At 39.4% G+C, this 14,754-nt stretch overlaps 1 protein-coding gene across 2 annotated transcripts in view; it reads right to left on the bottom strand.

Moving 5' to 3' along the window:
• GAS6 (growth arrest specific 6) overlaps positions 1–14,754 on the bottom strand; it is a 347,916-nt gene that overhangs the window by 51,654 nt on the left and 281,508 nt on the right. For both annotated transcript variants that reach the window (XM_078658080.1, XM_078658079.1), the window contains exon 11: positions 5,779–5,943. In XM_078658080.1, the coding sequence (XP_078514206.1) occupies positions 5,779–5,943 (165 nt within the window). The remainder of the gene's footprint in view (positions 1–5,778; positions 5,944–14,754) is intronic.

Below are 14,754 nucleotides of genomic sequence, written 5' to 3' on the forward strand. Positions count from 1 at the left end.
AGCAATCCTCGCCGCCGTGTCCTTAATAGAATTGAAACTTACCGTTACGTCAGCTAGGCAAATTTCGATTCTCCTCAACTCCATCAACACCAGAATTCAAGAACTTACATACTAATCTATTCCAAGAAGGAAAACCACATGCACATAGGCAGACAACAGACTTCAATCTCAGAAGTGTCATAAAAGACCATTGGAAAAAACATCTCTCCACTGTGTCTCTTGAAGACTGGGAGCACTGAGAACGTTCCGCAGTGCCTGCACAACCTCAATCTACAAAGTCAAGAATGCCTTTTCCATCAAGACCATGTCAATGAGAGATACTGGAAACAAAGCACTAACCAATGCTATTAAGCACTGTGTAAAGCTTTCTCACCTCCTGTAACCACTCACTCAACAATAATAAAGTTCACTAGCATTAAACTCTTATCAATTAAATAAATAAATATCCACATCACTGACGATTCTGACACCAAAGCCAACCTTTAATTTTCCCAATTCCTTCTTGGCACATCTTCTGTCTCTCAGTTGCAGCCCTAATTAGCATCATTAACCCCCTAAATAGGCTGTGCTTGGTAACTACATTTCACCTTTTCCCTCATCAACCCTCTATCCTCGGCTAACCGGTTGTTAGCCATGTTTGGACATCGCCTAAAAACTAGCCAAACAAGTCTTGGATAACCTCATCATTTACCGGTGCATTACCCACCTCCAATTTCTGTGAAAGTCCTGGAAAGCAGTATGCAATTCTGCAACCCACACTGACCAGCACAATCTCTTTCAGACCCGTCACTCAGGATTTTCCCCCTCCTGCAGGGCAGAATTGCTCTATCCATGAAATGAATGGCATTCTGAAGATCACAGATAAGCAGGACCTCTACTAACTCTTCCTTGATCACTTGGTACTTGGCACTGGCTGCAAGTGAGCAGAAACTCCATTTTAAGCCATTAAGCACTGCCCATAGTGCATTAAACTGACCAATCCTATGTAGCATACAATTTTACCCACTATTATCTTATTTGCTCTCCGAGCACCATCAATGCCAAATTACTCATTCTCTAAACGGAGAATCAAGACACAGGGATTGACTAAATGACAGGAACTGATGAACCATCCAACTTGCCCAGCTCTCGATTAAGTCTCTTAGGCGATTTTTTACTATGCAAGTAATACAAATGTTGATATTGTCACTGCTACACTAGTACTCCTCCTCAATCAAAATAAAATTAAAAATAAGGGTCCTGCTCCTGTCACAGATCCTGTAGAGTTTGGGTTGGTATGTCATTTTAGTTCCAGTGCTTTTTATACAGTTTTGCATTGTCCAATTATGCCTGTGGCTTATTTATTTGAGCTTATCAACCACTAGCAAAACATACCCGGGCATTGCGAGTGTTGTTTATTTATGTGAGCATTGTTGATTTTCTGTGAGATCCAACTCTGTTTCATTGAGCTCTTTGGGCAGTATGGTCTTAAATCCGCATTACAAAACACAGAGGGGCCACTGACCTTTTTATTCTTCTCTTGCTAGCTGTATTTCTATGAATAGTAGCTCTAGAAGTCAGCAAATGTGTTCTGATTTTTTTATGCTAAACACATAGTGTCATAGTGAATGTGAAGAACCACACACCCTTTGTGCTGGTGCCAATGTTTCTAGTTTATCAATATATTTTTGGTGGCAGAGAGATCGGTTTATCTGTTAATGTATCCAAAAACAGCAGATAATGTAAGACATTTGGGACTTATTGTTATATGTTTGTATGTATGTGTGTATATGACACTCCTATATGTGGCCTTAGCCAGAAAGCAGCAGATTGCTGCACATGGTCACAGAAATCAAAACGAGTAATAGGAGAGGAAGCTATGTTGTGTAAGGTTACTAAATTGTGACACTGCGCTCTTTAAAGAGGTGATTCTTCAACTCAGGATGGAGGTGATCTTATGTCATCAGGTCCTGGATGAGACGCATTGCGGCATGTAGGATGCACCTAAGGAATGACAGTGTAGAGCTTGGGAGGCTAAGGAGTATGACATTATGAAGAACTAGCTACGTCTGTAAGAGGGCTTGAAGAGCAGTTCTGATGTCGCTTTCTGGAAGACAGTCAGACTTTCTTTAGAAGAGTAAGCTTGCACTGGGCTGTCTCAGTTTTTTGGCAATGTTTCCTTGAGGGTAAGGTGGGTGTCAGGGAAAATACAAGTGATTTAGCATTCGGTGAAAGTTTGGGTTCAAAGCCATCAAGGGATAGCGTACATGATAGGTAATAAAGCTCCTGGTGTGTAATAAACAGGGTTGAATGTTTTTGCCCTTTCTTGATAAGGTCTATATGAGGAATTTAAATACTAAAATTATGCCGTGAGCCATTTTGCCCAATTCAGGTGGCAGGATAACATTCTTCGATATTTCATTATACTTGAGGGAACCACATCACTCCAGGTCAAGAGGGACACAAGTCTCCAGTCCTGAAGTTTTAGCAAACAAATCACTAATTTTATGTGCTCATCTCATTAGTTCAATGAAAGCAAAACAAGACGATAACACCCAGAAAGCATTAACCTATCACACATAAGACCCTGGACTGGAAACAGTGTCTCTAATGACCTAGAGGGAGGCGGTCGCCCTAATTATACCTTTGTCACTTCGGAGTTATTTTGTAGATGTTTATACAGATAGAGGTTTGAGATAGACCACAAAATGCAATGCTTGGAATTAGTTTGATCAAAGAAAAGATCCACATAACAATCCGGTAAAGAAAAAGAACCACAATTAGGTGGATTCCTCAGCGCCTCAACTATTTGAGGTATGCAACTCTGGATGATTCCGTAAAGTGTAAGTGGCGGCGCCTGGAGCTAAGGAAAAACACTAGATGCTTATCTCCTTGAAGAATCTGATACCAATGCGCTCAAACTGTATAGCAAGGTGCTGATGGAAATGTGAATAATAATAACGTTGTGTGCCATCGACTGAACCAAGAATGGACTGCCAGTGAAATCAATCCAAGACTTATAGGACTTCTCTCGTTGACCAACATGCATAGGAATGATAAAAGCACAGGTAACCATGATGCTGTGGCTTCTGAAACATATGAGGCAGTCATACAAGTACCTGATTGGACACAAAAAGCAAACAAGTACCTGATTGGACACAAAAAGCATACGATGTTTAAGAAAAGCTATAACATAATGTTATATTCTCCAGATGACAAAAATGTTGGTCTTTATCCAGTAAAGGCACTCTGTCAATTACATGTGAAGAACATTGAACGTGGTGCCGTATACCAGGCCTTTTCGATTTAGTAAGTGTTGAGAGGAAATATAATAATTTTGAGAATGACAAGACAGTTCAGATGGTCCAGACACTTAAGTCATCTAATCCTGCTGCTCCAGGCAGAGGTACAATTGTTCTTTTGAAGGGATTTGAGTTGACAGGAACAATGCTCTTGCTGGTTTCCCATTCAATATCGGACATTGGCTGTTATTCTCAAAATTGAAAGGTTCTTACCTGCTCCAGAAGGGCAGTAAACACTGCCTAAAGAATTAGCATTTAACTGCTATATTGTGTCTGTTGGAAAAATCTTTTCAAGAATGCTACTGGAACAGCTCTGTGTCTGAAGTGTGACAAGGAACATCATTCCTGTCTCGTACCAGATTCCAAAAATTCCCTGCCAACCCCACACCACAGCACAAGATGTTTTGTCCATGTACTGTTTTTTGTTGATTAAGCTAAAGCACAGAATATTGCGGACAGCTGTAATATGGAATAAATTGCGAAAGAAGGTAATCCCACTTGGCCTAATAATATCCATTAGTACGTTTTATTTTGAAATATGATCTACAGTTAAAACAAGCACAGTGAGTGCTGAGAAACAAATAATGTGCAATAGATGATTAGGCAAAGTTGTGTTTTGGCTATCGTTTGCCAGTATGCAATATCAGATTGAATATTTATTGAGTTTGTATGGTTTTAGTAAATTCTATGTGACGTATTAGTTCAAATAATAAATACATATCGCAGCCACTTGTTTATAGGCAGTAGGGTAAGATAGTTTTCTCTGTCAAGTTCGAAATTCGAAAGTTAGTCACAATTGCCACAGTCACCTCTTTTTCAATGCATCTTTGCATACATCTTTACCATAAAATGAAGTATTTAATTGCATAATGGTTAGGGGACCCAATTTGGTACTCTGAAGGTCAAGAGTGTCTATCCTAGACCGTCAGAAAACAGGCTTCCCTGACAAGTTCTTAAAGAGTATTGCTTGTATGTCCTTAGTCTCTCTTTCTAACTTTACAGTTCTAGCAGGAGAGGCAGCCCAGATCAAATTTAGAGTGTGAAGTGGATCACGTCTACAAGATCTGATGCTCCCTATGTCCATGATGAAGGTTTCATAGAGTCAAAATCAAACTTACATTCCAGAAAAAAATTGGTACAGCCTAGGAGATTAATGTAACTAGGAGGACTTTATACCTGAATAATAAAGCATTGACAACGTTTGAGCTGGAAGCAATTATCCCCTGTAAATCCTCAAATTCTACCTCAATGAACACACAACACAATCAGAGAAAGAGTTTAAATTCTACCCATAACCCCATCAGAAATTAAGGCTGCTCATTCACCCCACGAATGTTTCGGGACAAAGCAAGCAATCTTTTTAGAAAAGAAAAACAAAAGTCGACCAGATCTTCTGCTTTTGCTGTATTCAAATTATGTCTTTTGTGGGTGAAACAAGTATGGTGGTTGGTCTGTTCTGCTTCACCAGTCTCTACTACCTATTGGATAGTTCTACTGCCATTTTACAGTTCTAGGGCCATTTGTTCAATGGTCTTCTTGCTAAAATCCACACCATAATAAGTTGCCTTCTTTTCTGAATGAAACCCCAAACCCACCTATTCAAACATAGAAGCCACTGACCTTGCAGCCATATCACCTAAAGAAATTCACTGTGTTGTTTTCCACAAGTCAATCATTCATGCTGACTAGGGGGCTTGAATCTGGGTTTCTTGGCTTCAATCAGTTCCCACATTTAAGCGCTCATTCTCAACTGGGCACTAAGTACCGGGGTAATAACACAAGGTGATAATAATATTACAACATGCAGGGGGAGCAGTATTTTCTCACGATGCCAGCCTCCTGCACAAGCTATGAGTTAAACTGTAGAACAGATTGAAATACAGCACGTACTACACCAGATGTTTTTTTCTTTTTTCTTTGTACTTTGTTACAGTCAGCCTTTTTTTTGCTGGTAGCTTTCCCGAGGCAATGCAGCGTTATTTTGTAGCTGAAATCCAACGGAAAAATTTCAATGGGTGTAAATCCCATTAGTACACACTTCTATTATTTCCACTTTGCTCCATACTGTAAAGTGTGAGTGCGCCTCCGTATAAATGCCTGTTTTTGAACCTCTGATGTATGTGTCTTACTAAATAACCAACTGCCTTTTACATAGCATGTGTTGTGTCAAGCATGCACTCTCGCCAGGTGGACACCCCTGTGTTGTGTTTGGAATTGTCCATGACATAAGCATTCTATTAAATAGAAGGGTCTGCTGCACGTGCCGGGTACTTGGTGCATGAAGACCAACAAAGCAACAGCAACATCTCCCCGTGTAATTCTTTAAGTGGTGCAAAACATGGCAAACATTTTGCTTCACTTGGTCTTTTTTTGCCACAGCTGTTGATTATCATGCCTGTGTCCACAGTAACAGTCAGGCATGCAATCCATGTGTCCTTGTGAACACTTACATGCGCATGTACCAACAGATTTTGATCACTTTAGCTGTAGTACTTACGGGTAGGTTTAGCTCGTTGTGTTTGAAAGGAATGCCTCCCACTGTGAGATTCAGCTGATATAATCCTTTTTCAAGGGTGAACAGATCTCCAGACACTGCTATTTTCATAACAGCTTCCTTGTTCACTTTTATGACCAGACTTCTTTCCAGCTCCTCAACAGAGATCTGAGATCAAAAGAAAGCCAAGAAACGTCATTAAAAAATATCCCAAAAACCAAATTTTCAGCACAATGACGCACTATAGAAAAAAAGACCAACATTTACAACTGCAGCACCTATTTGATTTGTGGGATTAACCACATTTACACTACATTCTCCCATTCTCCTTCTTTCCGGCACAGTTACCATTACAGCTTTAGATGGCAATTTTTTGACATCCACACTCTATTCAACATCGAACCAGGTAACCTTAGTTTCAGAAAAATTAAATAAGAAACTTTAGTATCTGCATTAGGTGTTGTGTGGATCACCCATAACAGAATTTTATCTCATGCATCCAATCCAAACCACTTGCAAATGACAGCTACAAATTGTCTTTGATCACCCAATTACAATTTTCCAACACACCATTACTTCTGGGATGGTATAAAGACGTGATTTCATATCTCATACGGAGATCGTCTAAAAACATTTAAAATTATTTTAAAATAAATCGTAGTCTGGTATGTGTGACAATCTAATTCGTAATTCACTCCCGGAAAAGCACATTTGTCGACACTTCCTTTGCCTTACTAGAAGTGAGAGAGTTCATGAAAGCCACCTCCAGCCATTTTGAATATTAATCAACAAGCACTAGCCCATACCTGATACTTGATCTGATATCCTACATGGACAGGTCCTGGCCACCTGAACAAGTCTCTTACCCTCTTTTTCATAGCCCGCATTACTATGTCCCCCTCATGAACCAAATCCACACCTTTGCAACTCATAGAATCAGGTACCACCAAATTCTCGACACGACAAAACAAACAATGCACTACTGATAGTTTTGAAGAAATTTGCCAGAAAGCATCGACACACGTATCCATATTCTAGGATTTAGGTCAACCATTGCATACATATTTGATAACTATTTTGAAAGTCACATCCTGCTAAATGGCATTAGACCACTCCGGTTCTGTTATCGCCAACTTGGTTATAACTGATATTTCACTAGACACCATTTCATCATCATCTTTCTACTGGTGACTCAATGGCAATCTGGAAAGACAATCAGCCATTAAGTTTTTGATTCCTGGAATGTACTCTATATGAATGTATGCTATACAACAACAACATTCCTGCAATATAAATTGCCATTTGGCATTCCTGGATGTAGATTTACCTGCCCCTTGGTAGTGAAAATATCAACCAAGGGTTTGTGATCCACCCGAACCACAAAATCAGGACCCCACAAGTAATGGCGAAAATGATTATTGCCCAACCAATATGCTAAAGACTCACACTCTAATACAGAATATGAATACTCAACAAATCTAAGGCTACGACAGCCAAATGCCACAACATCTTCCTTATTATTCCTCCTCTATAACAAGACAGCCCCTATGTCGTGCTGACTAGAACATGTGACCACTATACTAGCATCTCTAATGTCAAAAGGTTTGAGGGGTGTAGCCTTGACAATGCAATTTTTTATCACGTGCTCTGTGTGCTCCAAACAAATTGTTCCTCTTTTTTTAAGCAGCTACACATTGAATGAGTTTTTCAGCATAACTGGGACTGAACCTGGAATACAATTTCATCAAACCCAAGAATAACCGTAACAAATCCTTATTCCCTGGCAATGGTGCTCCTATAATGGCTTTCACCAAGATATCCTTTCATTCAACACCGCTTTCAGACAATTTGTGACCCAGATATTGGCACTCCAAACTTGTACTTCCCTACCCTCAAAATAATGCCTTTCTCCTCAAATGTAGCCAAAACAAGCATCTTCCAGTCATGAGATCCCCTATCCTCAGCATAAATTAACAAATCGTCTTTAAAACACGATTCCTTCTACATCTCTGAACATCATATCCATCAGTCTCTGACAAAACGTCGAAGCGAGACCAAAAGGAATTCTTTTCTAATGGAATGCTCCTTCTGGGGTAACAAATGACTCCTCATCCAAAACAATCTGATGATAGGCTGACGCCATATCCAAAGCAGAAAAGAATATTTGTCCCTTTTATCCTGGCCAACATTTCTGTAATGTTCGGCAACAAATGCCTGTCTACACAAATGCTTGAAATCTTTGAGGTCTAAGCACATTCTCAAACTACCATTAGCCTTACGGGTAAGCACTATAGGGGACAACCATTTGTAGCTCTCAATAGGTTCAATTATTGTGATCCCTTGGGTACACAACGTATCCAATAAATGTAGTCTAACTGCAAGAGGAACCCTCCTGAGTTTATGTACTAGAGGTTGTGATCCAGCTTTGAATGGTATTCTGTGCTTAAAACCCTACAATTTGGCCACCACACTAGTGAACATTATGGGAAATTTCATCTCCCATTCCGAGGTTCGCGGCACCCATACGTACTTTTCAAGAAATAGTTGTTCAGGATTGTTGGGATACAATATTATGCCAAGATTTCTTAGTTTCAGCCATGCCAATAACTTCAACGTATATACCGCTACATATACAATGGCTGGAATACTCTTACCATTGAAAGTTATATCTGTATCAAACACACCCAAAAACTCAATGGGATTGCCCCCATATGCAACCGGTATAGCTTTAGAACTTGTCAAGTTGATGTTTTTGAATTGTTTCCAATCATTAGTTCTTATTAAAGTAAAAGGTGAACTCAAATCAGCCATCATATCCACAGAAACATCTCCAATACCCACCTGGTAATATGATCTTCTAAAAGGAATGCAACCCAATTTGCAGACCATGGTCCTCCTAACACTCAACCAGAGGAAAAACCATATCAATGCAGAACACTACACTCTCATCACTGGAATCAGAAACGTACTGTACTATGTCACTTTCTCTGGCAACTTTAGATTCTTGATTCTTGTTAGGGTTGCATGCCTTGGTAAAGTTCCCCTTCTTTTGACATTTAATGCAAACATTGTCACTTGCAGGAAATGATTTACAATTTCCAAAATGGTTATTGTTCCAACATCTATAACATTTGAGACCCTTAGACTTGGAAACTCACAATTTATGTTACACTCTTCTCTTAATAGTTGCCACCATATCCCAAAAGGTTGACCCTTGTGAAAAAATGGACATCTCTGCTAAATAGGACGCTGTACTTTCAATGCCAGGAGCAACTTCCACCACTTTGTCTAGTGTCAAATTATATATAGTCAACAACGTATTCTAAATTATCTTATTGTTTGTATGCTCGTCAATCTCGTCTCTGATCAATTACTCTTTGAAATTCTTATACTCACATGTAGAAGCTAACCCTCTTAGAGCACCCGCAAAACTTTGAATGCATTTCCCAGGCAGTAGATGATGACAATAAAACTTGTGCTGTTTGAGAATTAAATTCTTGTGAGGTTTGAATCGAACATCCTAAATTTTTTTGCCGATGCCTACTTATCTTCAATGTCGCCATCACCCATAACCAGTTCACAAGGTAAATGTTTGAGAATCAGCCTGCCTTTGGAACCAAGGCAATGTCTCAACAAGGCATACTTATTCATTTGCATTAAAGTATTGCCTCAATAGCAGCTACATAGGCTTTAAAACCCTCCTTCCAGTGTTCCCACTCGGTACCTGAACAACCAGGACTTTGAATAAATGGAGATGGAGGTACAATGCTCTGCTGCATAATAAATAGTAGTCCTGCCTAAATCCACTATTGTTGAAACACTACTAACACACATACATACTTAACAAACAAAATGCAACACTAATTCATCATAAAATGAAGAAGGAAAACAATTCAAAATCATAAACATTATTTTGAAGTAGTGTTAATATTGTGGTTATATCACTGTGAAGTCTACAGTGTTTATGTACAACCTGTTCACATCACCAAAAATTTATTTTCGAAATAATGACATGCAAGGTGTGCACATCACCGATAATGGGCATCCTTCACGTATAATAAATACAGCATGTAGTGTGCATATCACAGTGAATCAGATAATGATATGCAAGATGGGCATACCACCCTAAAATGGAGAAAAGGACACAAACACCTGTGCAAACTTCCGAAGGTGCCGACTATGCCAGGGAACAAATGTGACCATGAGGAAGAGGTGTTAAATGGCCACATAAACGAAGACTCTCCCAGCGATGGACACTGCAACCAATACATTCAAAATAGTTGTGGCTGACATTTATAACGTTGCCCTCAGGCAACGGCAGATGTTCATTTTTCATCTGTAACAGAAGTAACACTGGAGACAGCAACAGCACAATACATCCAAAATGGCCCTGGTCGACATCTAGAATGTTAACCATCATCGGCAGCCGTTTATTACCACCACTAAGCAAAGCACTTCTGTGCTAATGGATGGGTAGAGGGACCCCGATTCCAGGGCTAAATTCACTGGTGATGTCCAATTTATGAAGATCCTCTGGAAATTTCAATGATGAACTACAAGAAAAACACAGACAGCGCACAGAGTTGCCCTCCTGCCAGTCTCGTTGCCAATGAAAAGATGCAGCTCACCACAGGTTCTGGTTAAGAATGATTTCTTCTTCTTTAATTAAGCATATTAGTATAAACTGGAAGGGTTGCAGGATTACTTCCAGCAAGGTTTGGAACATACATTCTACTTTTTACACAACATTCTATCTACTTATTACATCATTCATATGAAAATTACACTAAGCACATCCCAACACCATGTTGCCACGCCACCGAATGCAGCTAGGTTGCCTAATTCGGATAGGGCATCACTGTCCCATAGAGGAGTGTTCCCCATTAGTATCCCCTCCCATCTTGAGTCGTCTGTAGTTTGACATCTCTTTTCTGAAAATCATGTAAGACATGTGAAAGTGATCACACTTGTTACTAAACACTCTGTCCGTGGGCACAGGCTTATTCTGAGAATAAGGGCATTCCAAAATATTCTTTGTCCGGTGAAGAAAATCAGCTTCTTAAGAAAAGTGTACCATTTTCTTACTGTTTTGCAGACTTTGGGTCACCTTGCTCAGCAAAGTTTTGATAATCCATTGCAGAATCGCTCAGATCTATTGGGTTAATTACATGTTCCATTCCCAGTGGTATTCATTTAAATTAATAAAGTGTGCATCATTCCATTGGGCAAAAAGAATATTACTATAACAGTTGCATACTCAATGGCTTAAGCGATGTATAGAAATTAATATTTAGTATAATAATAAGTTGACACAACATCATCATAATGTGTATTATGTTATTTCCATATAAAGTGTTCAGATCCAAAGGGCATAAATGTACCGGTGAACTGCAGCACTGAAGACCTTTCAACTATAACTGTGAATCATTTTTGCACCTTTGATGCTGCTGCCAAGGGGTGAAAGCTGAAACACCAAGGGCCTGATTTGGAGTTTGGCGATACCCATTAGAAACTTGACGGATATCCCATACGCCTTATTACAAGTGCATTATAAACAATAGCACTTGTAGTAAGACGGACATCCGTCATCAAACTCTAAATCAGGCCCAAAATCTACTAAACAAATATTTTCATGCAATGGAATTGTTAGGTGAAGTAAATGCTTGAAACTCTGACACAGAGAACATTTCTGACCGGTTATGCTTTTCAACATTTTTCATAAATTGTGACACACCAATACATGTCATTAAGGACACGTATATGATAAGTTAATATTGAAGTGTTCAAAATAAACATGTTGACTTGCTTCTTTCAACTTTAAATGTAATGGAATTGTGTACTGAAATGTTATCCTAGCTCGTGCAAGTGATAGAGTGTAGATGTTATCTTGCATCTATCTTTACCAAGTTCTTCCCTAGAAAATGATTGAGACAGTTATTTACGGCTATATAAAATATGTGACAGTTTCACGTATATGAGAAAAACTACACGTGCGAAGTCTGAATTAGATACTGCATCGTAAAAGCATGCAGAATGTTAGAAACAGTTTTCTGAATGACAAAATAACATCGTGAAAAGTGCATATTTTAATGCTATGTGTTTTTGTGTAACTTAGAGAGAATGCTATAATGGCATTTTGAATTTTAACTGTGTGCAATAGGGGAATATCATCTAACTTGAAAAAAATGAGTAACATGCACATTGATATTATTGAAACAAGCAAAAGGTGCACATGGCTGAGAGGAGACATGCTTTGTGTAAAGATTATGCTCTGAAATACACATAATGATTTTCAAAAGATGAAATAAAACTGTACCCTAATAAAAGATTTACGTGATAACGTGAAATTATACTGATGTATTAAAAAAAAATTAGTAGCACCTAATAATGGCTTACATTAATAGGGACTTACATGTAGGCATTGTATTTAATTTAATTTGAAGAATGAATGCACTGTGAAATGTGTCACAATCGTATTTTAACATAAGTCTTTGTACTTAAGCTGTTTTTCCATTTAGGCCTCAAGGGTTTGCTTTCTCATCTAGCGTTAACCCCTTCCATGCTCATGACGAGCTGAGCTTGTCATGAGTTGCGCTGCTCGCATGCTCATGACGAGCTCAGCTCGTCATGTAACGCGTTAAATCGAAAAAAGCCGCACAGCGCAAAAATGACCACAGCACGCATGCGGTTAAACTTGTGAAATGTGCCATTTGAAGCCTATGGTAACCTTTCGTAAAGTTTCCATTTCTGTTCTAGCCATCAATAGACTCTCTCCTTACTTGTAGCTCACTTGAGTGAACTTGCATAAAAATGTGTTACATCCTAGAGAGTATGCCTGAGAATGGACTGACAACAGATGGGAGCACTGATCCTCCCATTTCCGAAGATTATAGAATTCATTAAACAATTGAAATACAGTGATCATAAGGAAATTGGATTACCTGATTTTCCGGATTTGTATACTTTTACTGATCACATCGTATCATCCTATCATGAACAGCCAATGAAATGGAATGATCCGGCAGAGTTGATAGGTTATGGGGAGTAAACCTGGATTCTTTGTAGTATAATTGTCTAAACAAGGAGGGGGCTCTTGTTGACTTGCTGGCTTATACCATTGTCTCGACCCAGTCCTGCTACTACTCGTTTGGGTAGTACTGTGACTGATGAACTGGGCACATAGACATTAAGCGAACTGCGATACTGATGTGCGTTGCTACCTGCTGGTCAGCGTGCGCAAGGTGAACCTTTCGGTTGACGGGTTTCCTAATACTTGCTGCAGTATTTGTGCTACAGTGTGGACAGACCAACAACCTGTCCTATGACTGGAACTTGTATAAACTCACACTATGTACGGGGGTAAAGGAATACAAAGAATAAGAGGAGCACCACTAGTGTTCAGAGGAGAACTGTCACTCACCCTAGGGTGACATGCTTGATCATAGGGTCCCCTACGTACACTGGGACCGCAAGGTACCTAGTGTGGACTACGACTCTCCCATATTGAAGGAGCAGGGGTGTCCTACTGCACGTGTAGTAATAGTACCGAGCTGGACAAAGTGAGGGGCAGAGTACTAAGAGAAAAGTATGATTAAAACTATCTCCTGGTAGGCGAAAAGCTTTATTCTGGTGCCCCCAGTGGATAGTAATAAAAAGAGTAGTGAAACAGGGATATAGATATTACCCTATCTTTTGGTCAACATGTTTCTGCCTTATGTGACTGTAGAGTTTAAGGCATTGCTCAGGAACAACCATATAAGTCACTCTGCTGTGCATTAAGTGTGTCACAAAATAAATTAAAAGAAAGTTGCCATAGTTAACAAGAAAGATTTTTTGTGGCACCATCATCAAAGGCGGTCCAAATAGCATTGTAAAAACATAAAAAAAATGTTTTTGCATAGTTCCTCAAATTCAATGTATAACACCAGTGTCCACCACCAACACTGCAAACCATATGTTAGGTGTATCAGTGCTCCCAGTACACATATAACACTACCTTACCCTTAATATGTAGGTAAGGATCAACTCAACCGTCATCAGACTTCCCAGCATGTAGGACTCTAAATGGATATTCATAGAAAATACAGAATTGAAAATAAGAATAAAATAAAATATTAAAGAAGACACACCATACCGAGGACGAAATGCCAACGCCCATATCAATAATTGTATGTCTCTAAAATGTGTTTGATCAAGTGAAAAAAGGAGAAAACAGGAGATATATTAATAAAAATAGTGTCATTATCTCCGTGTGACTAAACTCTTCCAATACCAAAAACAAATAGCTATTGCCAACGTAAGTCATAATAACAACAAACAGCATCTAAAAAAATGAGCATAAGGATAAACAAATCCCTTCAAAGTCAGCTAGTATGAACAACTACCCAAAGCATTCAGTATGCTTTGTATACGACATTGAGTTATAGGCATTCATACCATAGGGGCCATGTACGATCCATCAGCGTCATCGCAGTGTATGTGTATGCCCATAGAGATTATATACCCTCTTACACAGAACTCCACGATAGAGAAAACAAGGACGAAACGACTTTGGTCTCCTGTCAAAGTATGGTATTACAAGAGCTGTTGTCTCCTTGTTAAGCACACACACTTATAAAGCCATGAGCACTCACCTTACATGCTCTGTGTCGTATAAACGGTGGGATAGTGTCTGGCAGGAGCGGCTAGCGAATCTTGTAGTCTACTTTAATATCCTTTCGCCTCACAAGCAGCCCGGAAATTCAGGCCGTGTGTTCATGGGAAGTGTAGTTCTCGCTAACAACTACAGTCGTCTTGGTAACACCTCATGAGTATCTGGGAATACTGGCTGTGTGTTTCATGGGAAATGTAGTCCCCACTGGCAATGTCGGCCATTGGATCTAAAGAGGTGGCAGACTGGCCGGTTTCAAGAGGAGTATGGTAGCTAATCCCGCAACCAGACATTGAGTGAGCCTACATGTAGTGAAGTTAGAGGCATAT

This window comes from Lissotriton helveticus, chromosome 8 (genome assembly GCF_964261635.1).
Source record: "Lissotriton helveticus chromosome 8, aLisHel1.1, whole genome shotgun sequence".
Taxonomy (NCBI): Eukaryota; Metazoa; Chordata; class Amphibia; order Caudata; family Salamandridae; genus Lissotriton; species Lissotriton helveticus.